The 26,969-nt window shown below is 45.9% G+C and overlaps 1 protein-coding gene across 5 annotated transcripts in view; it reads left to right on the top strand.

Annotated features, from left to right (window-relative positions):
- CAPZB (capping actin protein of muscle Z-line subunit beta) overlaps positions 1 to 26,969 on the top strand; it is a 173,261-nt gene that overhangs the window by 140,314 nt on the left and 5,978 nt on the right. For all 5 annotated transcript variants that reach the window (XM_020973228.2, XM_020973227.2, XM_020973225.2 and 2 more), the window contains 2 exons: positions 13,134 to 13,275; positions 15,933 to 16,049. In XM_020973228.2, coding sequence (XP_020828887.1) covers positions 13,134 to 13,275; positions 15,933 to 16,049 — 259 coding nt within the window. The remainder of the gene's footprint in view (positions 1 to 13,133; positions 13,276 to 15,932; positions 16,050 to 26,969) is intronic.

The following is a 26,969-nucleotide window of genomic DNA, read 5'->3' on the forward strand; positions in this document are numbered from 1 at the left end:
TGTAAAGTGACCTTGGCTGAGCTAAAATGGGAAAATGGTTTTAACCACAGACGAAGTGTTGTGGGGTGGGGGGATGAGTGTAGCACAGGTTAGCGATGTCACCAAGAACAACGAGCCATCCCAAGCCTCTTGCCTGCAGAGGGCAGAGCTTGTTTGCCAACGATTGTTGCCTGTTGCAAAGAGAGATTTCTTTCTCTTGAAGAAAAAATAAAAGCTATGCAAAGATTGCTGTAAAGTTCTGTAACCTCGCTCCAGATGTGCCCTTGTGGAGTATGGCTGGTATTGCAGTTGCACATCCATAAGCGGATTGGTATGTGTGCTTGAGGGTAGGGCTGTTGCACCTGTGTGTACTGGAAAAAGGGTCTATAAGGCCGACTCTGGGGCAGGGTCGCTAAGCTTGGGCCGAATACACAAACACTACAGACTGTGCTCTCGTGTGAGTTGTGGATACCATCCACCCACAGGGCAAGTTTAGGGCTTTCTCCAATTTCAGTGGTGCCACGTTTACTTTCCATGATTAGCAGATATTAAATCATGCTAATACAGGAAGTAGCATCTCAGATTTATGTAGTAGCCTTTCTTGAACAGTTTAAAATATTGTGTTGCTGCCATCTGGGCACCACATCCCAGGCAGAACATTGATACGATGCTGACTCTTGTCCAGAGGAGATGACCAGGATAGTTAGGGGACTAGAAACCATACCATGCCGTACCATACCATGATCTTTTGAAGGCATTGACAGTGTTTTATCTGAAGGAGAGAAAGCATATGTGGGACATGATCTAGAACAGTTATTACTTGGTTTATTCTGTTTTGTCCCCAGAGGGCTCAACTACAGGGAGGCACATTTTGGCTCAGTATAAGAAAGAATCCCTTAATGGTGGGAGCTTCTGGAGATAGATAGCAGATCACCATCACCGGAAGTGATTCAACAGAAGCTGAATGGTCTCTACTTGTTGGGGATGCTAGAGAAAGCTAGTGCTTCAGGATGGGCTAGACTAGAGGACCAGTGAGGTCCCCCTAACCCATTGATGGGTTACTCTCCCATCTGAGAGTTCTGTGAACTCTCTCTCCATTCCCTATGCTGAATGGTACAGTGAAAAAATGGGGGTTATTTCTGCCCAGGGCCTGTTGCAGACAGCCATAATAGAAATGGGAAGGGAATTTTTAGTGGATTGGAATGGAATCCAGACTTCCTGATCATTTGTTTATCTTTCGCCCTTCATCCATTAGCATTTACATGTCTGGGTGGCTTGTCTCCTCTTTTTCCAGGTTGAGCACCTGGGATGTGTGTGTTTCCTTCTTGAGAACCAAACTGTTCGTTTCATTATTTCTGCCCACTGGAGCACAGAAGGAAAGGAGGGGCCGGGCAATTTGTGCAGAGAAATGGCACTTCAGGGGCAGCTAGGTGGTCTGATGGATAGAGCACCGGCCCTGGAGTCAGGAGGACCTGAGTTCAAATCCGGCCTCAGAAACATAACACTAGCTGTATGACTCTGGGGAAGTCACTTAACCCCAATTGCCTCATGAAAAAAAGAAGAGAGGGAGAGAAATGGCTTCAAGAAAAGAGGCTGTAGTCATTCCTCAGAATGAATTGGTGGTTTTAAGGGAAACCATGGGCAGAGAGCCCACACTGAAGACCTGGGTTCTGATCCTAGTTCTGCTCTTTATTTATAACCTTGTTGCCTGTTGCAAAGAGATTTTTCTTTCTCTTGAAGTGTCCTCATTTCTAAAATGAGATTAGACTGCCTGGTCTTTAAGGACTCTTCCAGCTCTGACATCCATCTAGCCATATTCTTAAGGCCCTGGTATTCAATCTGACCACGTGCCTGTTGCTGGTTCCCCACAGTGATAGATGGCACTGCCCTACAGCTAGAAAACCAATGAAAATGAGTAGCCATTGTCTGCAGAAGACTGTCTGTTGCCTTATCCCATGTCTCTTGGCATAGAACTTGCAGGCTGAAAATAAACCTCATACAGCACCTGGTCAGTCTATCAACAAATATTTATTAAGAGCCTCCCATGGGCAGGCAGTGAGTTAAGTGCTGAGGCTACAAAGAAAGGCAAAGACACTCTCCTACTCTCAAGAAACTCACTGTCCGAATCATCTTTCCCACTTCCCCAATCTTCCCCTCCACTGTAAAAGCTCTTCTATGCCTTTTTTTATGTGAAATAATTTACCCCACACTCTCTGTTTCCCCCCTTTTCCCAGTGAATTTCTCTTTCTCACCCCTTAATTTTATTTTTTTAGATACCATCCTGTCATATTCAGCTTACACCCATGCCCTCTGTCTTTGTATATTCCTTCTAACTGCCCTTATAATGAAAAAATTCTTAAGAGTAACAAGTATCATCTTCCCACATAGGAATGTAAGCAGTTTAACCTTATTGAAACCCTTATGATTTCTCTTTCCTCTTTATATTATTATGCTTCTCTTGAGTCTTGTGTCAAAGTCAAGATTTTCTAGTCAGCTCTGGTCTTTTCCATCAGGAATGCTTGAAAGTCCTATTTCGTTAACTATCCATTTTTTTCCCCTGAAAGATTATATGCAGTTTTACTGGGTAGGTGATTCTTGGTTGTAATCCTAGCTCCTTTGCCCTCCAGAATATCATTCCAAGCCCTCCACTCCTTTGATGCAGAAGCTGCTAAATCTTGTGTTATTGTAACTGTGGTTTTACAATATTTGAATTGTTTCTTTCTGGCTGTTTGCAATATTTTCTCTTTGACCAGGGAGCCCTGGAATTTGACTATAATATTCCTAGAGTCTTCATTTTGGGATTTCTTTCAGGAGGTGATCAGTGGATTCTTTCAGTTTCATTTTACCCTCTTTTTCAGGAACGTTAGGGTAGTTTCCTGAAAGATAATGTCTAGGCCCTTTTTTTGATAATGGTTTTCAGGTAGTCCAATAATTCTTAAATAATCTCTCCTTGATATGCTTACTAGGTTAGTTTTTCCAATGAGATCTTGCACATTTTCTTCTATTTTTCTCATTCTTTTTATTTTGTTTTATTGTTTCTTGCTGTCTCATGGAGTCATTAGCTTCCACTTGCCCAATTCTAATTTTTAAGGAATTATTTTCTTCAGCGAACCTTTTTGCTTCCTTTTCCGTTTGGCCAATTCTGCTTTTTAAGACGTTCTTCTCTTCAGTGGATTTTTGTGCCTCTTTTACCATTTGGGTTATTCTGTTTTTCAAGCTATTATTTTCTTCGTCATTTTTTAGCGCCTTCTTTGCCAAACTGTTGACTCTTCTTTCATGATTTTCTTGTATCACTCATTTCTTTTCTCAGTTTTTCCTCTGTCTCTCTAATTCATTTTAAAAATCCTTTTTGAGCTCTTCCAGGAGTTCTTTCTTTTGGGCCTGAGACCAGTTTTCATTTCTCTGTGAGACTTTGGATTTAGCAGTTTGGGCTTTGTTGTCTTCTTCTGAGTTTATGTTTTGATATTCCCTTCACCATAGTAACATAGGCTCTTTTTGTTGTTGTTGTTTGCTCATTTTTCCAGCCTGTTTCTTGACTTATAACTTTATGTGTTAAAATCAGACTCTGCTGCCAAGGTGGAGGGGACACTCTCCTAAGCTTCCAGGTTTTGGTGCCCCTGTTTTCAGAGCTAGTTCTGGGAGTTTATAAGTTTTCCGTTTTTCCAAGGTGGTATGATCTAAGGAGAGGTATATTTACTACTTTCCTGGTCTGTGCTCTGTTCTGTGAACAATCACAAGCCCTCTTTTCCATCCTGGAGCTGTGACCAGGGTCCCCCACTGCCCTGTGGCTGCAGACTGTCAGTGCTAATGCTTCTCCTTACCCTGCGACCTAAGACCCAGGACTGAACCTGGATCTGAGTGTGGGCAGTGCAACAGAGTCCTGCACCCAGGGCCAGCAGAGGGGCCCGTATAATCTCCTTCTGACCAGTTATCCAACCCCTTATTGTGTGTGTGGTCTGAGAGTTCTGGAAGCCACCACTGTCACCACTAGTTCAATGCCCCCAAGCCTGCTGCTAGTTTGCTGGGGCAAGGCCTGTGCTCCACTCTCACCTTGGTGTGAGAGACCTGTCCTGCCAACCTCCTGAGTCGTCTTGGGCTGGAATTGTTTCATTCCATCCTTTTGTGGGTTCTGCCACTCCAACATTGATTTTGAGGCATTATTTTAAGTTGTTTGGAGAGGAATTTCGGAGAGCTCAGGCAAGTCCCTGTCTTTTCTCTGCCATCTTGGCTCCACCACAAGGAACTCACTGACTTAACTGTAAAGACAATGTACAAGTTTTTACAAAAATACAGATACAGGAAAAATTGGAGGTAATCTCAGAGGAAAGGCACTAGCATTATTTTAAAATAAACTTTTTTAAATTTATTTTGATTTATCAACAATCACCTCCATAAGCTTTTGAGTTTTAAATTTTTCTCCCCCTCTGATATAGGCTATACATATACATTCCTATTAAACATATTTTCACATTACTGATGTTGTAAGGAAGAATTAGAACCAATGGGAGGAACCACCAGAAAGAGGAAGCAAAACACAACAGAAAAAGAGCAAATAATATGCTTCGATCTGCATTCAAACTCTGTAGTTCTTTCTCTGGATGTGGATAGCATTTTCCATCATGAGACCTTTGGAGATGTCTTACATCTTTGCATTACTGAGAAGGGCCAAGTCTGTCAACATTAGTTATCCCACAACTTGGCCGTTACTGTGTACAGCGTTCTCCTGGTTCTACTCACTTTACTCACCATCAGTCCATACAGGTTTTTCCAGGTTTTTCTGAAGTTGGCCTGCTCATCATTTTTTATAGCACAATAAGGCACTAGCATTGTTACAGGGCTCTGGGAAAGGCTTCTTGTAGATGGCAGGATATATCTTAGACTTGAAGGAAGCCGGGGAGTCCAGGAGGGGAGATGAGAAGGGAGGGAGAGTTCCAGGCATAGGGGTACAGCAAAGGAGTTGGGAGATAGGGAGTGGCTTGTACAAGAAAGAGCAAGGAGACTAGTGTCATGGGGTTGCATAGAGTACATGGTTGAGGATTAGAAAGGTAGAAGGCTAGGTTATAAAGGACTTTCACAGACAACCAGAGCATTTTACCACCGGAATTGATTGAATGGGAGAGTATCATGGTCAGACTGAAGCTTTAAGAAGATCAACTTGACAGCTGAGTGGAGGTTGGGCTATGATATGGAGAGGCTTGAGTTGGGCAGAGCCACCAGCAGGCTATTGCAGTAGTCCAGGGGAGTGGTAATGCAGGCCTGCACCAGAGTGGCAGCTTTGTCAGAAGAGAGGAATGTATATAGGAGAGGTTATGGAGGTAAAATCTACAGAACTTGGCAATAAATTGGATATGAGGGGATGAGAGATAATAAAGAGTCAAGGGTGACACCTGGTTTGTGCACCTGAGGGACAGGGACGGTGGTGGTAATTACTTGATGATAATAGGGAAGTTAGGGAAAGGAAAAATTTACTGTAAGACATCCAGTTTGAGATGTCCAGTTGGCAGTTGGCAATAACTAGACTGAATAGAGGTCAAATCAGTCTGATTATAGTCAACATAGAGATGGTAATTAAATCCATGGAAGTTGATGAGATCACCAAATAAAATAGTATATAGCGAACTGAGGCTTTGAGGGCCAAATCTATCAGCCCTCCTTTTGTACTGGAGCTAAGAACAGCTTTTACATTTTAAGATAAAGCTTTATTGTCTTTCAAAATATAAAAACCTTTCTTAGCTGGAGGCAGCCCTCTGCAGGAGTTTGCCTACCACTGTCTAGTATAGGAGAAGAGGGCCTAGAACAGTACCTTGGGGAACACCCATGGTTAACTGGCATGACTTGGATGAAGACCCTGCAAGGGCCTGAGAAGGAGGGGTCAGGCAGCTAGGAGAACTAAGAAAGAGTAGAGTCATGAAAACCTGGAAGGAAGAGAGCACCGAGGAGCGAAGCATCCCCTAGGATGAGGGCAGGAGCTACAGAGGGGAAAAGGCTTGGAAACCAAGCACTGACCTTGTCTGACACCAAAGGGAAGTGTCCTTGAGGTCAGTGGCCACCAGCCACCAGAATCAGAATTGGATTACAAATACATCAAAGAAAAAGATGTTACAGAGTGATGGGGATGAGAGCACTTCCCTCACAAAGGGATTTGAAATAATGGGACATTTCATGCATGGTTTTTTTGTCTGGTGCCTTCTTCAGGGCAGAGGTTCCCTGCAGTGCCCTGTAGTGGCCTGGCCAGTCTGCTGCGACCTGGCAGGCTCCCCTGCCACTGATGCACTGGCACCTGGGAAGGCCACTTTCCAGAATACACTCCCCTCTGTGCTAGGTGCCTTGCTGCCTCTCCATTGTTCTTCCTCTTAGTCTTGGGCAAGGGTAGGTAAACCGAGACCCTCTTTTTGTAAAAGCCTGCTAAGAATGTTTTGTTTTGTTTTTGAATAAAATGTTATTGTATTTTAAAATGTGAAATTTACGTTAACTCCCAGCTGTACAAGAACTCTTGGCAGGCTGGATTCGGGCCCTTGGGATAGTTTTCTGATCCCTGAAAGACAGCTGCTACGTTTAGGCAGCCTGTCCTTTAAGATAGTGCAGCAATCTTAGGCTCAGAAAAACTGAGTCAAACACTTAGCTAGGTAACCCTGGGCAAGTTAGTGAACACTTCTGGACCTCAGTTTCTTCCTCCATAAAATGGGAGTAATGCTTACGCTAGCCGCCTCAGACCTATGGTGAGGAAAGCATTTTGTAAGTTAAAACAAACTGTAGGGGCAGCTAGGTGGTACAGTGGATAGAGCACCAGCCCTGAAGTCAGGAGTTCCTGAGTTCAAATCCGGCCTCAGAGCAACACTTGACACTTATTAGCTGTGTGACCCTGGGCAAGTCACTTAACCCCAATTGCCTAAAAACAAAAACAAACAAAAAAAACTGTATAAATGTATGGTGAATTAGATTCCTTTTCTCTCCTTCGCATGGACCCTTTCTCTAACCTGTCCAGTCCTTCCTTTCTGAATCCTCACAACACATAAAAAGTCCCACCTAGGTTAGCACACTCGATTTTATCCTAGTCTCTACTTGCCTCCTGTTTACAATAAGCCTTGGCTACCCAAATAAACTGTTAATTCTCTGAGATCAAGTACTGTGCCTTTTCCTCCCAGGCTTATAGATCCAGAGCTGGAAAGAATTCATGGAGGCCTGTTCTTCGGAGTCCCTGCTCCAAGATGTCCTTTGCTGGGGTATTATCAAGCAGCTGTAATTTCAGGGGAAAGGTGGCAGGGAGAATAGGATATGATTCCTCACACATACACATAGCAGAAGCAGTCTGTGACTTAGGAGATTAACTTTAGGGAGATTCCGGGGGGTCAGAGAGGTTAAGCAGCAAACTACCCACAGCCACATGGCTGAGTGGTGATACTGCAGTGTTTCTCTGTCTTGATCTAATACTCCATCCCTGCTGTCTCTTATACTTGGCACATATTGGACACTAAATAAATACTGCTTGATTTGTCTTCCTTTATCAAAATAGTCTAAAAAGCAAACTGAAGGAGAAAAACCCCTGAGCCTTGTAGACTCAGAATATTTTGGGCTTGTCTTCAGGCTCTATCCAGCCTTTGCTGGGACCTGGCTGTGTGCCACTAGTGAGCCAAAGATGCAGACAAGCCTTCTGGAAGTTCCTGGCACCAGATCAGCCTTGGCAAAAACTGCAGGACTGTGTTATATGTGACCAGAAGAGCTGGACTGAGTGACCTCAGGAGCCCCAGCGTTTGTGTTCTTGGGACACGCTAGAAAGGCAGTTTCTCCAAATCTTCTCTAGGCTGAAATGGCATCTTGCTAATTGACCACTCTTGCTCCCCTTCCTTCACCTTTTCTACATGTGTTTGATCCATTAATCCATCCAGTCACTCTCTTGAGAAGTGAACTAGAAAGGCAGTATAAAGTCAGACTTCACAATGCTCCATTTGCCCAGGCCCAGCCATAGCTCTCAGCTGGCCAGCCCAGGAATTGGGTAATTCACACTTACAGCTCAGATTCCGGAGACAGATTTCCATCCTGGATCTTTTTGCACACCTCAGTTTCAGACACTTCATAAAGCTTTCTGAGCCTGAATATTTTCTTTTCTTCTCACTTCCATGAAACAGGCTGTTCTGAATGTGAAGCATTAGGTTGGAGGGCTTTGCTCTCAGCCCACCCCCTACCCCTGAAGTTATGTGGTTAAGGATTAATGGACATAAAGACTGTGTATGAGGCTACTACATTATTCAGACTGGAAAAGTGATTTCCATGGGCTTGTGGTAGAGGAGAGCCTTACTGATGAATGAGGCATTTGGTCTTCCACTTCAGGAATCTGTCTTTGCTTTTTAGACTAAACCCCTATGAAGGTTTAATTTTAATTGTTTTGTGGATGATAAGGATAATGACTCACATTTGTGGAGTGTGAATTATAAATTCACAAAGTACCTTCCCCACAGCCAGGCAGCCTTATAAACTAGGGAGGGTGGAAATGTTAGTGTCCATTTTACAGATGAGGAAACAAGGGCTCCAAGGAGTGACCTGCCCTGGCCATGGTCACACAGCTGGGAAACATCTGGATTAGAATTCAAACCCAATCCTCCTGTTCCCAAGTCTAGTCCTGGATCTCAGTTATAAAGTAGATTTCATTTGCCTGTCTACCCAGGATGCAACTGATTTCCAGTTTGGTTCCTTGTCTTTTGTTCTATGAGAGGCAGCAGTGGTGCCATGGAAAAATTCCTCTCTGGATTTAGAGTCAGAAAACCTGGGTTTCAGTGACCTATTGTGAGTCACTTCATTCTTTTAAAAAAAAAAAAGTAATAATTCTAGTGTTCTAACTCATGGAACAGTTCTTTAAAAGATATACATTTCTCTTTGGGAAACCTCCACTTAAAATAAGTTCTCCATTCTTTACAATCCATCTGTATTTGGTATGTTTCTTCCACCCCTTCCCATGAGCTTTCTGATCTGGTTTGGTCATTCCAAGGCCATTACAAGGGAAAACAGACCATTCTGAAGGGGAAGGGCCTCTTTGCCCATGTTGCCCCCCAGCTGTGATCAGTAATAGGCCTGCTCCCCTCTTTCTCTCCTCCTTGAAAGCCAGTGAAATTCTGACACTCTTGGGCATTGGCAGAACACCCAGCAGGCTTCCATCCCAGCATGCCCTCGACACACGGCCGAGTTGGATTGTTCCCATTGACGTGCAAGGCCCAGGAGGGAGTCATCGGCGATGGCCGAGCTGCCTGATTGAAATGGCATGTTAGCATTTAAACAATATTAATACTATTTGACTCATTAAATATACAAAGGCCAGTATAAGTGCTTCCATGTGTGTGCTGTTAGCTCTCGCGGGAGCCTCGTCAGATGGCTTCAGACAACATTTTAGTGCATTCTTAAAATACCCACAAAAGCCTTTATGTAAAAACTCATAAATGTGAACCACATACAAATTATTTTTTCCCCTGTTCCATGTCATTATGATCAAAGTACAGTAGGTAAGAATAAATTTCCAAACGCCTGTTGAGGCCCCTCTTTAATTAATGTTTCACGCGCAGAACAAGCCCACACGCTGGGTAACAGGGAATCTGTCTGTAGACTCTGTGATGATCGTCCTGCTCGAGTGTGCCTGGGGAGCTCTCTTAACAGCACTTGTGGGGTTGACGTTTCTGGGTGACTCCGAAGTAGCCTCTTCAGATCTCCCTCAGTCCCTTTGCTCTCTTCACCTCCACATGTCAGGCAGGTTGGAACTTTTGATTGCTCTGGGCTGCAGCCATCTCTTTAGGTGCTGGAAATGCAAGACTGTTCTCAAAAAGTCAGGGCTATTTGTTGCATGGGTTGGCTCAGCCAGGGGCTACCTTGTTTCCAAAGAGGGATATGAGCTGGTTTCAAGGGGAGAGCTTTGAGGAGGCACCAGAAATAAAAAGTGCTTTGTGGATTTTAATCACTATAGAATTCTTACTCTCTAGTTCTGTGTCAGTGATTTATCATTGAAAACTAAAAAGAAGTCACTTTGTATCTAAATAACATACCGCTTCTGCCTCAGGTCTTTTGGTCCTTTTGACCTGGTGAGAGGTGCCGAATGGAGGGAGGGGGGGAGTAGCAGGAGACATAAGAAATGAGGAGGAGCTCTAGAGAGAAGCTTCGCATAAAAGACAAGGGAGAACTGGAGAATTTTTCCCTTTGCCAGGCCACAAGGTGGGGCATTGGATGGGAAATGACCAGTTCCACCTTAGAAAATGTCGACGCACTCCTGTTTTTCTTTCTGGACATAAACAGAAAACTGGGATGGGGTTAAGGGAGAAAGTGGAAGCTACCTGGGGCTTTGGAGAGCTGTCAGGCCCCCAGGATTTCTCATGGTTTCCTTCCAGACTAGTTTCACCCTCCCTATATTTCCTCCAGTGTTCCGGTGCACATGGGGTTAGCATCCACCCAAGAACAACATGGTATCATGGGTTTGGGAAGTTGAGTGATTGGTGGGCCTCAAAGACCCAAAACTTTTCAGCTGCAAAACTGTTTAGGGAGCCGGCTTATGAAAACGCCAGTCAGGTTCCAAGCCATCTTTCCAGTGTGGCCTTGTGGCCGCCAGGCCAAAAGTAAGAGGGAGTTACTGGCTCTTGCACTTCCCCCGGCACATAAGGGATGCCACAGTCATAAAGTTGTTTTTCCTCCCTTTTGACTTGGGCTGCCCTCCCGACAGGCAGACTGGATGGAAAACTCACCAGGTTTTAGAATCCAGTGATCAGCTGCCTAAAGAAACAGTGTTAACGAGCTTGTTGTGGGCTGATTCAAGCTAATTTGGTCATTATTGTAGGCTTGACTAATAATCTAGCTAACTGGCTCAGGGAGTCATTAAAATCTGACAGAACAGGCAGGAACACTTGCAGGGCTTATGGCGCTGGATTCTCTGGGGCACTGTAAAATTCCAAGTCCTATAATGGCTTCAGCTTTGAATCCTTGTTAAAATCTCTCTTGAATGTACTCCAAGAATACAGGTAACATGTCATGGTGATGCCCCTGTGGACTCACCAAAATGACCCATACAGCGGTTTTCAGGAGGGCTGCATTCTGATTAAGATGGCCTTCTTTTTGGGTCCAGGTTACCTCCCTGAGTCAAGTTACTCCGAAAACACTAGGATCACATTGGATTTCCAGGAGATAACCCCAAAGAGTCTAGAAGTGGGACGCAGTAGTATAGCAGGCTGTACCTGAAGATCTGATTACGTCAGCATTAAGCACCTACTCTTTATGAAGAGCTGTTATTGGTGGTGGGGCTGGCAAGATGCAGGCATAGATAACTCTACTAAAAACTTAGTTGTGATTAATACATCTAAGGTACAATGTGAGGTCTATGGGGTGAGGGCATTCCAGAGGAATACCAGTGGGGGGGAAGGGTGATCATACAAGGCTTCTAGAGTTGAGCTTTCAAGCCTGAGTAGATGGACCACCAATAAAAAGGAACAGAGAATATGTTCCCCATAGCAGGGACAGCATATACAAAGGCACAGGGCAGAGGTTCAGAGGCACATTTTGGCTGGAGTCTCCATCATATGTGAAGAGGGTGAATATGAAGGGTTGAGGCTGGGAAGGGTGATAGAGCCAGACTGCGGAGGGCCTTCCATTCCAGGGAGAGGAGCCCCAGATCTAGTGTTTCCCCAATTGGTGTGAAATCCCTGGGAAAAACGAATGCATTGTAGAGTCTTCCATTTCCCCCAAAATGGCCTCCAAGTTTTACAGAATGGGATGGTACATCTGTCCCCAAAGGCAAAATAACTCTCTGTTGGACACATTTCCTTCGAGTGCTAGTTGAACAGGTTCTTTATGGTTGGGATACTGGTTACTTTGAATGCCGTGTAGAGGTCAGAGGATAAGAGGGTTGGATGAGATGGTCTCTTAACATCCCTTCCAGCTCTTGACTTTCTATGATTCTACTGGATTTTCTTGTGCCCAAACTGTAATTAGAATACATTATCCTACCCTTTCCATGAAGGATTGAAATTTAAGGTCAGCCTTTCTACTTAATGGCTCTGTCAGTCCTGATACAATAACCTTTCTTGAGTATCAGTGGTTTTAAGTTCACAATAGAGTTGATGCTGGGCTTGGTACAGATTGGAGTGTTCAACTTTTCTGTTCAGGCAGAGAAGTGTGCTCTTAATTACATGAGATTAGTGCTTCGATTGTGGTTGCCAACCATAGGACCCTGGACAAGTCTTTGGGGGGGGGGGTGAGGCAGTTGGGTTTCAGTGACTTCCCCAAGGTCACACAGCTAGTAAATGTCAAGTTTCTGAGGCCAAATTTGACCTCAGGTCTTCCAAAGCCGGAGCTTTATCCACTGCGCCACGTAGCTGCCCCTAGACAAGTCATTTAACTTCTCTTGGGGATGGGTTTGCTCATCTACAAAATGGAGCTAATAATAACACCTATGTTGTGAGATTAAGGGAGATAAGCTGTATAAAGTACTTTTAAACTTTCTGGCACTGTGTAAATTATTATTAGTAGTAGTAGTAGTACCCTTGGATAATTATACCAACCTGAAATAGTAGTTGCTGTGATTGAGCACTGCCTTCCCTTGTGTCCCCCTACCTCCTACACCCATCTTAGCTCCTGAGTGTCTACAGTGTTGTCTTCATCCCATGGAAGATGAAAAGAAATTGACATCTACCTCTCTTGGATCTCCATCTCTGGCACACCCTGCCACACTTTCCATTCCTTTTTCTTTCTCTCTATACATTTTGTCTTAATTAGGAGGCTCAATCTAAAGATTTTCCAGACTGGCTCAGACAGAAATGGGAGTGATGTTGTTCAGCACAGCCCTGAACTTCTGGCCAGCCTTTGTAGCTAGCTATTCTTGAAAAGGCTGCTCTGCTTAATTGGAACCGGAGGCCCCATTTGTTCAGATCCTTAAGGAATCTACAACTGTTGAGGTTACTCTAACTTTTGTTTCCTCTTCCACTTCCATAAAGTATCTTTATTATAAAAGATAAATGGACATCCTGGCCCCATTATCAAGCAGGGACACCCTGGAGTCCTGAGCACCCATTTAGTGTCTCTTGGCCAAATGAAAGAGGAAGAGGTGGCGTGTTTTTCTCCTGGGACTTGGGTTGGTGAAGCTAGGCATGGAAGTTTCCCATCTAATTGATACCTGGGCCTCCTTCCTACAGATATTTTGAAGGTGGTGTCTCCTCTGTCTACCTCTGGGATCTGGATCACGGTTTTGCAGGAGTGATCCTCATTAAGAAGGCTGGCGATGGATCAAAGAAGATCAAAGGCTGTTGGGATTCCATCCATGTGGTGGAAGTTCAGGTACAGACATGGACACAGCTGAAAGCAAGCACCACAGGAAGGGAGGCGGCATCTGATTCAGGACAGCTATGCATGGCAGCTGACGTTTCTTGTTTTAAAAGCAAGGGGTGGATAGGGTAGAGTTTAAACCCCTGTTAATGCTGGAAAATACCCTGAAGCCATTTGGACAAAGATCAGTCAGAATTATACAATGGTAATAACAACGATAAAGAAACCAGAGGGATTGAAAATAGGCCTTTTCCCTGGATGCAGATGCATACTTGGAAAATGTAAGCCTCCGCAGATACTTAACCCCGTGCCTCAGTAAAGAAAACCAAGTAGTTGGGTGGTAGGGTCAGCATCGTGTCTCTGTATCTAAGTGACCAAGCGTCTCTCAGTTGCTGGCTATGTGCTAGGTCCTCTGCCAGATGCCGGAGAGATGAAGACACATTGGAAAGTGTCCCTGACCCGAGGTAGCTTCCATTCTCTCAGAGGAGACAGTATGTACACACATGACCAGATACAAAACGAAGGCAAGCCCATAATACTTTGTATCCCAGGAGGTTGAGGGCATGCTAGATTTAAAATCATTTGGGGCTTTAAAGAAAACACGTAACTTCCAATGAAACATTTCAGTGCCTGCTTGGTACTTCATGCAGTGGACATAGAGACGAAAGGGAAATGTTTCCTCTCTTTAAGGAGCTTCCAGGTACATCTAGAGGTATCTGAGAAATATGGCAGGCTCAGGAAAGGCTTCCTCCAGAAGCGCTGTTTGATCCAAGCCTTGGGGGAGGCCAGAGTGCATTCCAGGAATGGAAAAGAGCCAGTAGAGGCACAGAGATGGGAGCTAGGGCCTGCGTGTGTGAGGAACCGCAGGATGGGCAGTCCGGCCAGTCCGTGATACAGAAGAAAGCTGGGAAGATAGGCTGGTGCCAGGGTGTGTAGGGCTCAAAATGTCAAATGGAGAAATCTGTATTTGATCGAGAGGTAGTAAGGAGACACTGGAATTTCTTCAGTAAGGGAATGATGTGGTTATATCTGTGCTTTGTGTTAGAAGCTTTCTGGTGCATGGATTGGAGTGAGGGGAGACCTGAGCCAGGGAAACCAATTAGGAACCTATCGTAACAGGTAGGTGATGAGGGCCTAGACAAGGAAAATGACCGAGTGAGTAGAGAAAAGGGGATCTGTGTGAGTGATGTTGTAGGCATAGAAACGACAGAATTTGGCACTGGATTGGATGTGAGGAGGCAGTAATGACAGTGAGGTTGCAACTGGATGGACAGTGGTGGCCTTGACAGAAGTAACAAAGTTTGGAACAGGGCTATGTTTGAGGGAAGGATAACAAAATCTGTTGGACAGAATCTGAGTTGAGAACTGAGTGCGAGTGACACCTTGGTACAGTCAGTTAGAGATGTCCAATAAGCAGTTGTTGGGGTTCTTGGGGGGGCAGGTGGAGGCTGTCACTGAGGAGAGAGACGAGGGATGGGTATATCCATTCTAAAGTCATTTGCATAGAGTTGGTAATTAAATCCAAATGTGCTGATGAGGTGATAACCAAGAAAAAAGTATAGCGAGAAAGAGAAGGCCCCAGGACAGTGCTTCAGGCTATGCCTACAGTTAGGGGACATGATATGGATGATTGGTCAGGAAAGGAAAATGAAAAGGAGGGGGTCATACCAGAAGGGAACCAGAAAGCAGGAACTTGAGAAGAGGGAGAAGGTGGTTAATGGTGTCATGATGCAGCATCAAAAAGAATAGGTTGAGAAAAAAGCCAGCAGGTTTAGCAATTTAGACATCACTGGTAACTTTGGAGAGAGCATTTTCATTTGAATGATGAGGTCAGAAACCAGTTAGCAAAATCTTAAAAAGAGAGTGAGAAGAGAGGAAGAGTGCAACAACTTTCTCCATGTCAAATCATGGGGCCTCTTACCTCAGAATAGCCTTAGTCTCGGTCTCCCTCCTCACATCTTCTGCCCCCACCCACCCACCCTCCAGCCTCACAGCTGCCAGGGAGATATTCCTAATGGGGGGGCAGAGTGATAATGTCTCTCTTTCTCTCACACACACACACACACACACACACACACACACACACACACACTCTTTCTCTCTCTCTCTCTTTCTCTCTTTCTCTCCCTCTCCAGTGTCTCCCGGTTACCTCCAGAACCACGTACAGACTCCTTTCTTTTGGCGTTTAAAGCCCTCCCTGACTTTGCCCCAACATTATTCCCTTTGTGCCCCCTGCAGTCTGGCCAAACTGCCCTTCACACTGCTCCTTACCCACCACACCCCACCTCCTGCCTCTTTGCCTTCATACTTGTTAGTTTTCATTTCTAGAATGCATTCCTTCCTCCCCCTCGCCTCCTCCTTTCTTTCAGAGCTCGCCCTAAAGGCTACTTCTTTGAGGAGGAGCCACTCTTGTATATATTCTGTATATACTCACGTGTGTACATATTGCCTCCCTGACCAGAATGTAAGGCCTTACAAGCTGAGATGGTTTCTTGCATTTATCTGTGTCCTCAGTGCCTGGCACAAAGCAAACCTCGGTGATGCTTGCCATTGGGTTGACTTGATTAGAACGCATAGCATGTGTTCGTTTCCTAGCTGGGGTCCCCATGCATGCACCACCTGACACTCCAAGCATGCTCTTTCTCACTTCTTCATCTCCTCCCCCCCAGGAAAAATCCAGTGGCCGCACTGCCCATTACAAGCTGACCTCCACGGTGATGCTGTGGCTGCAGACCAATAAATCGGGCTCCGGCACCATGAACCTCGGAGGCAGCCTCACTAGACAGGTACACCCACCATCCACTGCCAGGCACCTGCTGGCCTTTCCTGGGCGCTTTGTGCCCATTTCAGTGCTATTCCCTAAGTTAGCAAGCTCTAGTGTTTAGTATTAAGGTATGCACAGGTAGACATTACTCGGGCCCTGTCCTCAAATTCCTTACAGTCTAATGGGGGGAGGGGGGATAAGTCAGGAAATGTATTTGGAAAGAGCTGGTGTCAGAGTCTGGCCTGAAAGGAAGGGGTGGGGGAGGGGGTATTCAACAGCAAGAAATGGGGGTGAGGTGCCCCCTATCCCGCAAACAAAGGTATAGAGATATGTTAAGCAAAGATGGTGGAGGAAACAGTCGGTGATACGTGATTCAAGCAGTGGTGGTCAAGGTCCTCTGCCACTAGCCTGGTGCCATAACATGTAGACCATCCTCAGGATTGTGCATACCTCTGAAAAAACTAGGCTCACACTCTTTTCATGGCCATAAAATATAAGGCCAAAGGGACTTCTGGAGGCAGACTCATCCATCCCTCTGCTTCTGGACAGTGCTGCATGTGTAGTCTTTCAGGAAGAGAGCCACCCAGCCCCCCTGGACAGAAGCTCCTCCTCTTGTTGGGATCTGTTCTTGTCCTCTTGGGCCCTTGGGGAGGGAGGAGTTTGAGGGACTTCTGAGGAGTGCCATACCACACCGCCCCCACCCCCACCCCCCTTCCCATCTTCTCCATTCCCTGCCACCTGGGGAATTGGTCGAACTTCACAAATCTGCGTCTGGAGACCGCTCCCTCCATCACTCTCTGCTCTAAACTGTTTATAATAATTATGCCTGCTTTACAGTGACCTGGACAAATATTTAATCCTTGGCCTTCCTAATAGTTTAAATCAGAGCTGTCAAACCATGGCCAGAGTCTGGTTCCGGGCTTGGCGTGTAGGGCGACCTGTGCCAAGCTAAACTTGGGGCTGATGAGTGGCTGTCCTCAGCGCACCTTGGCTGAGGCTGCCTGGCCTGATCCCCGCTGCCTTTACTCTTGGGGCTTTAATGAGGAAATTCATGCTTCTGTCATCATTTTAACGCTACTCATATAATCCATCTGAGATGCATTAAAGCTGAGGCTGCTTTCCAATGTAAGTAAAGGTAAAATGGAGTAAGATTGAGGGCAGCCAGGTATGACCTCTGTGCAGACCAGGCCAAATCCAAGGGCTGGGCTGGAGCTTTGAATTGGGGATTTCCTACCACTCAGAAGGTGCAGTAGCCTCAGATGCAGCTTGCCCAGAGATGTGCACCATAATAGCTGGTAAGCTCTTGGATTGAAAAAGTGATTTTGTAAGCATTTGTGTGAATGGGAGGCTATACGTCCTGAAAGTCAGGTTGGTGTATTCAGGGAAAGAACTCCATGTTTAGAGTTGGAGACCTGGGTTCAGATCTCCTCCCTGCTACTTTATATGTGTGTGACCTTGCTCGGGGCAAATTCTTTAATCTCTTTGGGACTCTGTTTGGTCTTTGTGGTGCTTTCCAGCTCTGAGTCCTGTCCCTCCAGGCAGCACAAGTTCTGAGCAGTCAGGAGATGCCTCTTCCACAATTTCTGGTGACTTGTGGGTGCCATAAGCAAAGACACATAGTACCAGACGGGTCAGACCTAGAGCTGCTGTGATGGACCAGGAGGTCCATGGTATGGGCCACGTTCCTGAGAACACAGCCTGAGGCAGGGTAGCCTTATGTACAGTGAGACTCTTGAGCTAGTGAGTGTCTGAAGCAAGATTTGAACTTAGGTCTTCCTGACTCCAAGCCCAGCATACCTGGACCATGGACACTCCAGAGAAAACTACAATGTAAACTCATAAGATGATGGTTTGGCGGACCCTAAAAATGCCCACAGACCAAACTGGGAGGGCTTTAGAACATAGAATGTCTGCAGAGGTGGGAGGGACCTCTGGGTAGACAACATTTTAGCTACCGGACTTTAGAGATTTCATTCATCTAACCAATTCCCTCATTTTGCCCATGAGAAAATTGAGAAGAGAATGACCTGGCCAGGGTATCTAATTCTTGGCCGGGCTTGGGGCTGGAACAGGTTTCTGGACTCTTGGGCCTTGGGCCTTCCGTAGTATGCTTTAATGCAGGTGCCAGCTGGGATGGGCCACAGTGAATGTGCCAGGCTTCCAGGCCATTGACCCTTTTCCCCAGGCTCGCCATGATGCTGACACAGTGGTTTGATTTCATGTTAATCAGCAGAATCTGGTCACACATTGACTCATCCTGCAACCATTTCTTACTAGTGGCTAGGGGCAAGACCCAGATAACTCAACCATGGCCAAGCTCACAGACTAAATTATCCTCTACCAACACTACTACTTTAGTGGGTATCACAGTGTCGCGTTGGACTCAAGAGGCCTGTGTTCACATCTAGTTCCTGGCATCTGTTAATAGTGTGACCATACCAACAGAACACTGCCCCTCTGAGCCTCACTTTCCTTATCTGTAAAATGGGGGTCATAATCCCTGTATTGACCTACTTCAGAGTGGTTGGGACACTCAAATGAGCCCTTATGTGGAAACCTACCAAAAACCTACAAGGCAGAAGGCACTGCCCTTTCTGAGGAAATAAAGAAGCTCCATGTTAACCTCTTCTCAAGGTTGAGGTAACTCCCAGGACCTAAAATGGCCCCACAGGGAGCCCAAAGTGGGAAGATATGCTTGAGGTCATGCATGGTATCTGGATCTCTTTCTGATGGTCAGATGAGGCTCAGGGTCACTGAGTTCCTGGTGTAAAGCTTGCTGCTTGCAGATCATTGGCCAGAATATGAGAGCCTCATGACCTACACTTGTAGATGCCCAAGTGAACACGTGGTTATCACTAGGATGACTTTTACGTCCTACTGGGTCATCCTTTAGCCTCCTCTTGTCTCTTTTTCACCCCTCAGCGTCCCCTTCCTACCTGCCCTCCCTCCAAACGTAGACTTAACACATAAGTGTAACAGACCGTGGTGATTAGATCTTCCCCCTCACCGGAGGCAGAGTCTCCCATTAAGCCATCTAATCTTTGACCCAGACTTGGATGGAGACCCGGACTCATTAGAGTTGTTCCTTCCCTTTTCCCTACAAGCGCTTGGGACAAGAAGGGCACTTTGGTTGTGGAGCTGCATAAACAAAGACGAGTGTCCCAGGTGCCATGTGCTGGAAGCCACCCTGTTGAAGATCATTCTTAGCTGAAGGTAAACCGGCAGGTAGCTGTCAGCCTCACTTCTGACCCTGCAGGCTACAAAAGACCTCTGCTAAAGGACATGGCAGCGTGCATGAACGGCCTCCTTAGCTTCCCCTAGAAAGCTGAGCAAAGCTTTCAGTGCCCAGCAGAGATGGAAGTCTGAAGCACCCCTGAATTGGGGAAAACACCTGGAGTCTACACCGGGCTGTGGATCATCCAGGGGCTGTGGATGCTGTGGAGTGACCTCAGTCACATGGTCCTCAGTAATTCATCTGCGTCCTCTTGTTCCCATCCCCTTCTTGGAGAGCTACAGTTGGGGAGAAAACAGATCACTTGCAATAAGCTTGGTTCATGCGTGGCAAACCCAGGACAACCCCTCACATGATGTGGCCTAGAGACTGCACCAGAACCACAAAGCAGAGCATGAAGCAGAACATTTTTGCTGATCCTGCCCCATCAGAACTGTCAGAAGGGAACTCCCAGCAGGTCGTGGGAAGGCGTGGCCATCTTGTCGGAATTGCATGAACCAACTCTGAGTACAGGAGAATCTGGGGCCCTCCACTAACATGTTCCTCTGGTGCCTCATCGTAGACCATGTCAACATGAGGCCTGTTAGGTCCTGCCAAGCTGGAGAGACCTGACAGTGGACCACAGGTCCATTTTCCAGAGGTCAACCTAGTTAAGTTCCAAGAAACTCATCAGTGAGTTAGCTGTGGCATCATTTTTTGTCCATAGAAACTCAAAGACTATCACCTCAACTATCAAGCCTGCCTTCCTATATCACTTGGGGGGAGTGGCCCTCACACCGAAGATGATCAAGGAGCCTTAAAAGACATTGGTGATCTCTTGCTGTCAGACCCTAATGTGGGGGGATGAGGAGATGGAGCCAGGTGAAAAATATATGTAGCAAGAGAAGTGCCAACATGTTAAAGAGGAAGTTGCATCACAAGGTCACCCAGTGTGACAGCTGGAGATGTGGGAAAGAAGAGAGAATGTACATCTCTGGGGAGGGAGCCAAGGTTTCCAATCTGGGGAATGGCTCTGCAGATGTGCATTTGATGTTTTTTTTTTCAGACTCTAAATATTTAGCAGTGAAGGTGGAATGTTCTGCCGAGTGGGGAGATTAGGCCAGTCATTTGCAAGCTGAATTCACTTCCCGCCCAGCAATAGTCACCCCATGATATATCACCAGGCAATAAAACACCAGTGGAGACCCCCAGCCATTTATCATAGCAGGAAAATCCTCCCTGACTTGTGCTAGGCAATTAGGCAAAACCATATATTTTCAACGAGCTGGAAAAGTCCATTACCCCCTCTTCCAGATGTGGTGGAACAAAGGGAGGGCTGGGCTGGGGGAAAGGCACCAAGGGGAGCTTAAAGACTACAGCTGTTGCCATGTACCTAGTGTTCCATAGAATTGTACGGGTTCAAAACTACAACATGGGGGACTGCTGAGGCCAAGCCACAACAGGCATTGAGGGGGCCAGTGGTTGACCGTGGTGGGATCTTCCTGGTGGTGACCACTGGAATGGCTAGAAGTTGCTTATGTAGCTCTTGGTTGAAAAGGAAGAGAGATAGACAGATATAAAGGAGGAGTGAGAGAGAGACAAAGAAAGAAAAGAAAGCTGGATTGGTGAACACTGCTAATTAATATTAGAGGTAGAGATGATGGAAATGTTCCAGGATGTCTGAGAATCTCATTGAAATTTGCCTCTGGAGTGTCTGTAAAAGTGAGTTACATTCTACCTATCCTGGAAGCTGAGCTGTTTTTAGCATCATCTAAAATGTGTGTCCAGGTCATACTTTTCCCTCATTTGTCTTACATTGTGAGCTGGGAAAACCCCAGCATCCTGGAGAACAGATACAACTATTCACTTGTGTAATCCACATGACATCTCACAGTTTCTAACCAAGACCTTTTCCCAAGTCTCCCAAGATCTGGCAGGAAATGGTTGTCCACTCTACTGGATCAGATGGACAAAGGCAGGGAAATCTAGCCAAGGGGAAGGGAACCAACCTGTGAGCTCTGGGGACGGGAAGAAGTGGCGCAGGGCGTCCCAGGAAGCAGAATGCAGCCCAGGCCTCTCTGCTGAGGTGGTTTTAGCACAGTGCCTGGCACGTAGTAAACACTATATAAAGTGCTATAGCTATTCTATCCTGTTATTACTGTTATTATTACTGTTGTTGTTATTATTATTAGCTCTGTTTGGTGTACTGTGCCTGAGGAGTGACCATAGGAAGATGTGCAGTGTTCCCTTCATCTCCTGGGAAATCCTCCAAAGTCATTTCTGTTTCACAATCACTGAAAGAATGACTTTTGAGAGGGTAGTTGATTGGGGGAAAAACTGGTTGTTGACTTTAGACTCAACTGGAATCACCTCGAAGAACATCTGTGCATCCATAGCACATAAAAATGTTTTTCTTCTGGCATCAGCTTTTATAAGAATGTAATAACATGTGCATAGCAAAAAAACCCAGTTCTATTTTTGGCTGGTGTACATTGCCAGTGAGCTGACGCTGACCAGGTGTAGAGGAGAGTCAGCAGGAGGTGTCAGTGGGGAGCATGTGGAAACACATTTATGAGTGCCAAGATCTCCCCTGCTACTCCTCAAACCTTCCTGCCCTTCCACCCTCTGGCCCCATCACCCTTACCCAAAGCAGAGTTCTGAGCCACTTGGACCCTCGTTGAGTTAAGGTATTTGCCCCAGTGCATTCAGATCTGCTCTCAAGGCAGCCCATGGTGTAGAGAGAGCCTCCTTCCACCAGTGAGGATTTCTTCACCTGTCACTTTCTTCCTCTACCACTTATGAGATTTCTTTTGCTTTTGAACTTCTTGATAGAATTGTGATTAGAAATCTGGTCTTGGGGTACTTTTGATATTGTGAGACAAGGAAGAGACAGATAAATGGAAAGAATGAGTCAGCCATGTGAGTTTGCCCATATGATCAGGACCCTGTGCCAAGAATGCTGTCTTGACTCCAGTCCCCTGCTGTTTGCTCCGCTGGGGCCCTTACTTCTGTCTTAGCCTCTGCCCTTTCCCTAGAGCTGCCAGGCACTGGACTGCCAACCTCTTCATGGAGCCTAGAGGGTGGGCTGGGCAGGAGGGTCTCCTAAGAGTGATGTGGTTCATTTGGGCCAGGTATGCCTTTTCTCCCAGCCCCCAACTTTTATCTTCACAAGTGATAGTCCTGTTTTCCCCTCTCCCACTTAAAAAAACCCAAAAAACAGTTCTCTAAGCTTTCTTCACTGTGGGCATAGAAACCATTTCTAGTGGAAAAGAGAGGGCACAAATCCAATGAGTTTGTTTCTAAGTTCCATTTTAAAATGGGTGAATGCCATCCCTGCCCTTGCTCCTATGTCTTCCCCCCACTCCCTAAGCAATGTTGGTTCAACATGTATTTGAATTTGTTGTCTTGGAAATCAGGGTTTATTCATCAAAAGTTTGTTTCAACAAACATTTGCAGCCCTGCATAGTGTGACATGTTAGACCAGAAACCCTGTTGCTCAAGTTAGTGAACCTTTAGCTTCATGTCTCTGAGAAGAGATTTTCTACCCTTCACCTATCTACCCCTAATTCCCAACACCTAATTTGGTTTGTCAGGAGTTCCCCCACAGGGGAATTATCCCATCCCTTCTCTGCCTTAAGAGTTACATAAAGTTTTCTGAAAATCTGTACTTCCAAGGAGAGTTTCTTCCTCCCATAACTCGTCAGAACAAGTAGTTGTCTTATATTCTGCCTCTCCTTTCTTTTTGCTTATTTCAGTCTTTCAGAAAAGCCATCCTGGTAGAATCAGGGGTCTTAATGTCAAATCCCAGAATTGGCCCAGCCCCTAGAGGTTTTCTAATGCCACCCGCCACCCAGTGCAGGAATCTTCTTGATGTCAGCCCTGACCAAGGAAAGGTCATCCACCTTCAGCTTGTACCCAAGCAGCCCATTCCTTTTATGAACAGCTCTGATGGTTAGAAAGTTCAACCTTAATATTAATCTCCCTGTAATTTTTACCAGTGACCCTGGCTGGTTCTGCCCTCAGGAGCCTCCCCTCTTCCACGTGCCTCACCTTCTGATCATTGGACAGAGGAATGTTGGTCCTTGCAGTCTCTCTCTAGGCTTTCTCTAGGGCTTTCAGCCATTTGCCCTCCTAGCATATTTCCAGATCTTTTACCTTTCTGGTTGTGCTCCAACTTGTCAGTGTCTTCTTAGCTGCCCCTCCACCAGACCTGACCAGTGCAGAGAACAGGGAGACCATCGCCGTGCTGATACTTAGGATAGTGGGCCTTCTCAACAGCCATATCTCACACTGTTTAATCGGATTCACAAGGCCACTCAACATATTAAACCCAGAATCTGCCAGGCATGGGTCACACGAGCTAGTTAGTGGCAAGGCTAGGACTAGGAAATAGCATTTGTAAGCCAGGCTAGTATACTTTTCACTCTGCCATCTTGTGTCTCTTACTTGTAAAATAATAATAGGAATAGGAACAAGAGGTCATCTGGTCAGAAAGCTACAAACCAAATGGTTTTTTAGCTCACAGGCCATACAGCGTTTGGCCGGCTGGCTGTACTGGTTTTTTGGCCATGGAGTGCAGCCCCCGAAGGCCAACCCTGTAAATCAGTCATCAGTCATCGATAAAGAACTCGTCATGGGTTCTGTCCTTACTGGCAAGGTCCCAACTGAGTGAGGTCTTCAGGCCTGATGTCTCTGTGCCAGTGCTGATGAAGCTCTCTCTGAGTCCAGGCCAGCAGGATTTGTTATAAAGTATCAATCTTAGACATGCCCCGCCATGATGCCTTTCTTCATCTGTCCAGTGCCACCCATGCAAATCCAGACCTGGCGCACCCAAGTCTTGACTTCCATCATGTTGACATAGGAAGTCCACCCAATTTGTTGGGGTTCTCCTGTGAGTTCTCTTTGTGGATAGAAGGGCTATCTGCTGCTCACCCGTATTCTTGCCTCATAGGATCATGGATTTTGAAACAGGTGGAAGGAAACAAGCATTTATGAAACACCTAATATGTGACAACAGGCACTGTGGTGCTAAGCTCTTTACAGATATCTCATTTGATCTTCCCAATGACCCTGGAGGGGAGCTAGTATTACTATCCCCATTTTACAGTTGAGGAAACTGAGGCAGACAGGTTAAGTGACTTGCCCAAGGTCACATGTCTAGGAAGGATCTGAGACTGGATTTGACCTGAGGACTGCCTGTCTCCAGGTCCAGCACTCTGTTTGTCACCCCCACCTCACACTTGAGCCAAATGATTTTTGAACCTAAATACAGAACTCAATGTCATCCTGTTTGTTGCAGCCTATTGTCTTTCCCTGCCAGGATCTTTTCCAGTCCTGATTCTGTCAGCCAGTACATTGGCTCTCTTTCCTCACTTTGTATCATCTCTGTACCACATTTGATAATTCTCCTCTCCTTCTCCTCATCCCAGTTGTTGATAACAATGTTGAACAGAGCAGGACCAGGATTTGGCTATATACCACAAGTGGCCTCACTCCAGGGTGATGTGAATCACTCGACACTCTTGGGCTGTGACTGTAAGTCATCCGTGCTAGAATGTTGCTGGGGACCCCTGTCATGCTTACTGGTATTAATTTTCCAGAATCTACCCCTTTTCCCCCTTTTGGAGAAATCGTAACCTTTACTTATTTCCGTTCCTCCTCAGAGATTACAGCAGTGGCTCTGTGATCACATCTTCAGGCCTCTGTAATACCTAGGAGGTAATTGGTCTGGGCCCGGAGACATCATTTCATTTATAATGGCTAAGTGTTCTCTTACATAGCTTAGATGGTCTTTTCCACTCATTGTTGCCAGGCAAGGGAGCTGACTTGCATCCTTGACGAGGAAATAGAGTGGTCAGGGATAGATGGAAGTCTGAGGGGAAGCAGTTGGCAGATTGCAAGCTCCATATGAGTCAATGTGATACGAAAGGGTCCGTGTCTCAGATAGTGGTAGTCCTGCTGTCCTCTGACCTGCTTAGGACACATCTAGAGTATTGGCCCCTGTTACAGTTGCCACATTTTAGTAAGGACATGGATAAGCCAGATTGTATCCAGAAGGTAGCCAGGATGGCAAGAGAGCTGGATGTCTTACACAAGTCAGCTGAAGGCACAAAAATATTTATAGCAGCATTTTTTGTAGTAGTTGTAGTAATAAAGCACTAGAAACAAAGTAAATTCCTGTCAGTTGGGGAATGATTAAACAAATTATGGTGCCTGAATGTAGTGGAATATTAGAGTATTATAAGAAATAGTCAAGACGATGAATAGGACGACTCATGAACTGATACAAAATGGAGTCGGCAGAACCAGGAGAACAACATATACAAACGACCGCAAGAGCAGGAAGGAACAGCAGCCACAGCAAGGTAAGTGAAATCTGATGCTGCAGGATTGCAACAACCAGCCGTGGCCATGAAGAAGAGGTGACTTGGGAAGAGAGGGCCTTGGTTAAGTGCTGACCGTGTGCTGAGCACTGGTGATACGAGATAATAAACAAGACGGTACGCTTTCTGGACAAGCATCTCAGAAGAGGAAGGGCCCGCAGAGGCCATCTTGTTTAAGCTGTATCCCCACAAGAATTCTCACTTCACATGATAAGTGGTCACCTAGAAGGAAAGGTTTGAAGACCTTTAGTGAGAGGGATCCCTTTCCTGTGGCAGCTCTTCCATATCGAGTCAGACTTTTTGTCACATGTCCACCCCCAGATTGTCATCCCCAACATGGATGCTTTCTTCTTCTCTAGCTTCCATGATGAGCATTGTGAAGTTTTGGTTCCAGGGTTATTGTGATCTAATTCAGCTTCTCCACTCATTCATTTTATGACCTTGGATCCAGGTCTCTTTCTGTGTCTATTTGCCCATCTGAGAGGCAACAGAATAAATTCCTCCTCTGTCCCTGCCAATGGCAGTGCCAACAGGGTGAGGGTGCACTGCCCATTGGCCTTGGAGGGTACAGTCCACTACCTGGCTTCCACTCGGCCCTCTGTCTGATGTCGCTGGAATCCTGGAGGCCAGGAATCTGATGCCTCTTTGCCGTGCCGGGTTACATGATCACCCCTCTGGGTTACTTTAGCCTGCCCCCCAGAGGCTCACTGACAGTGAGGATGACCTCTCGAGGTCCTCGTCCCACAACTGACTGGCTCACAGATCCAGAGACTCAACAAATGCCCCCAGCATCAAATCAGTCAGGCTTTGGGAGGTTGGGGCTCCCCTAGAGATTTGGGGATCCTTTTGAGGTAGTAATCTCCAAAAAATGGGCTTTCTTCCTTTCTTTCTTCCCTCTGCCACCAGTCTTCCTCTGTCTTCTTAGTGACATTGCAGAAGGCGGGGAGGTGTTGTACATGGAGGAGAAAACAAATTTTCAACTTCTCTGCCTCATCCCATCCCCAGAGAAACTCCACTCCTGTGCCTTACCTCTCCTCTTGTGCCCTACTCCAACAACAACTCTTAAGATTTCTTATTAACTAATGTGTATAAGGTGCGTTTGGGGAAGGTAGTAGATTTTAGTCAGAAGGGACTTTGAAGGGCATTGAGTCAAATCCCTCATTTTACAGAGGAAACAAACAGATTCATAAAGATTTAGTGACCTCCTCAAATCAACAAGTAACCAGTAGTAGATTGAGGTTTTGAACCTGGGTCCTCTGCCTCCAAAACTAGCTCTCTCTTCATTTAACCCAGGATTTTGATCAACACCAGGCCATTTGGATGGATACCCTTTTGCAGTAATGCTTCT

The sequence above is a fragment of the Phascolarctos cinereus genome, unplaced genomic scaffold, assembly GCF_003287225.1.
Source record: "Phascolarctos cinereus isolate Bilbo 61053 unplaced genomic scaffold, phaCin_HiC Scaffold_726;HRSCAF=1367, whole genome shotgun sequence".
NCBI lineage: Eukaryota > Metazoa > Chordata > Mammalia > Diprotodontia > Phascolarctidae > Phascolarctos > Phascolarctos cinereus.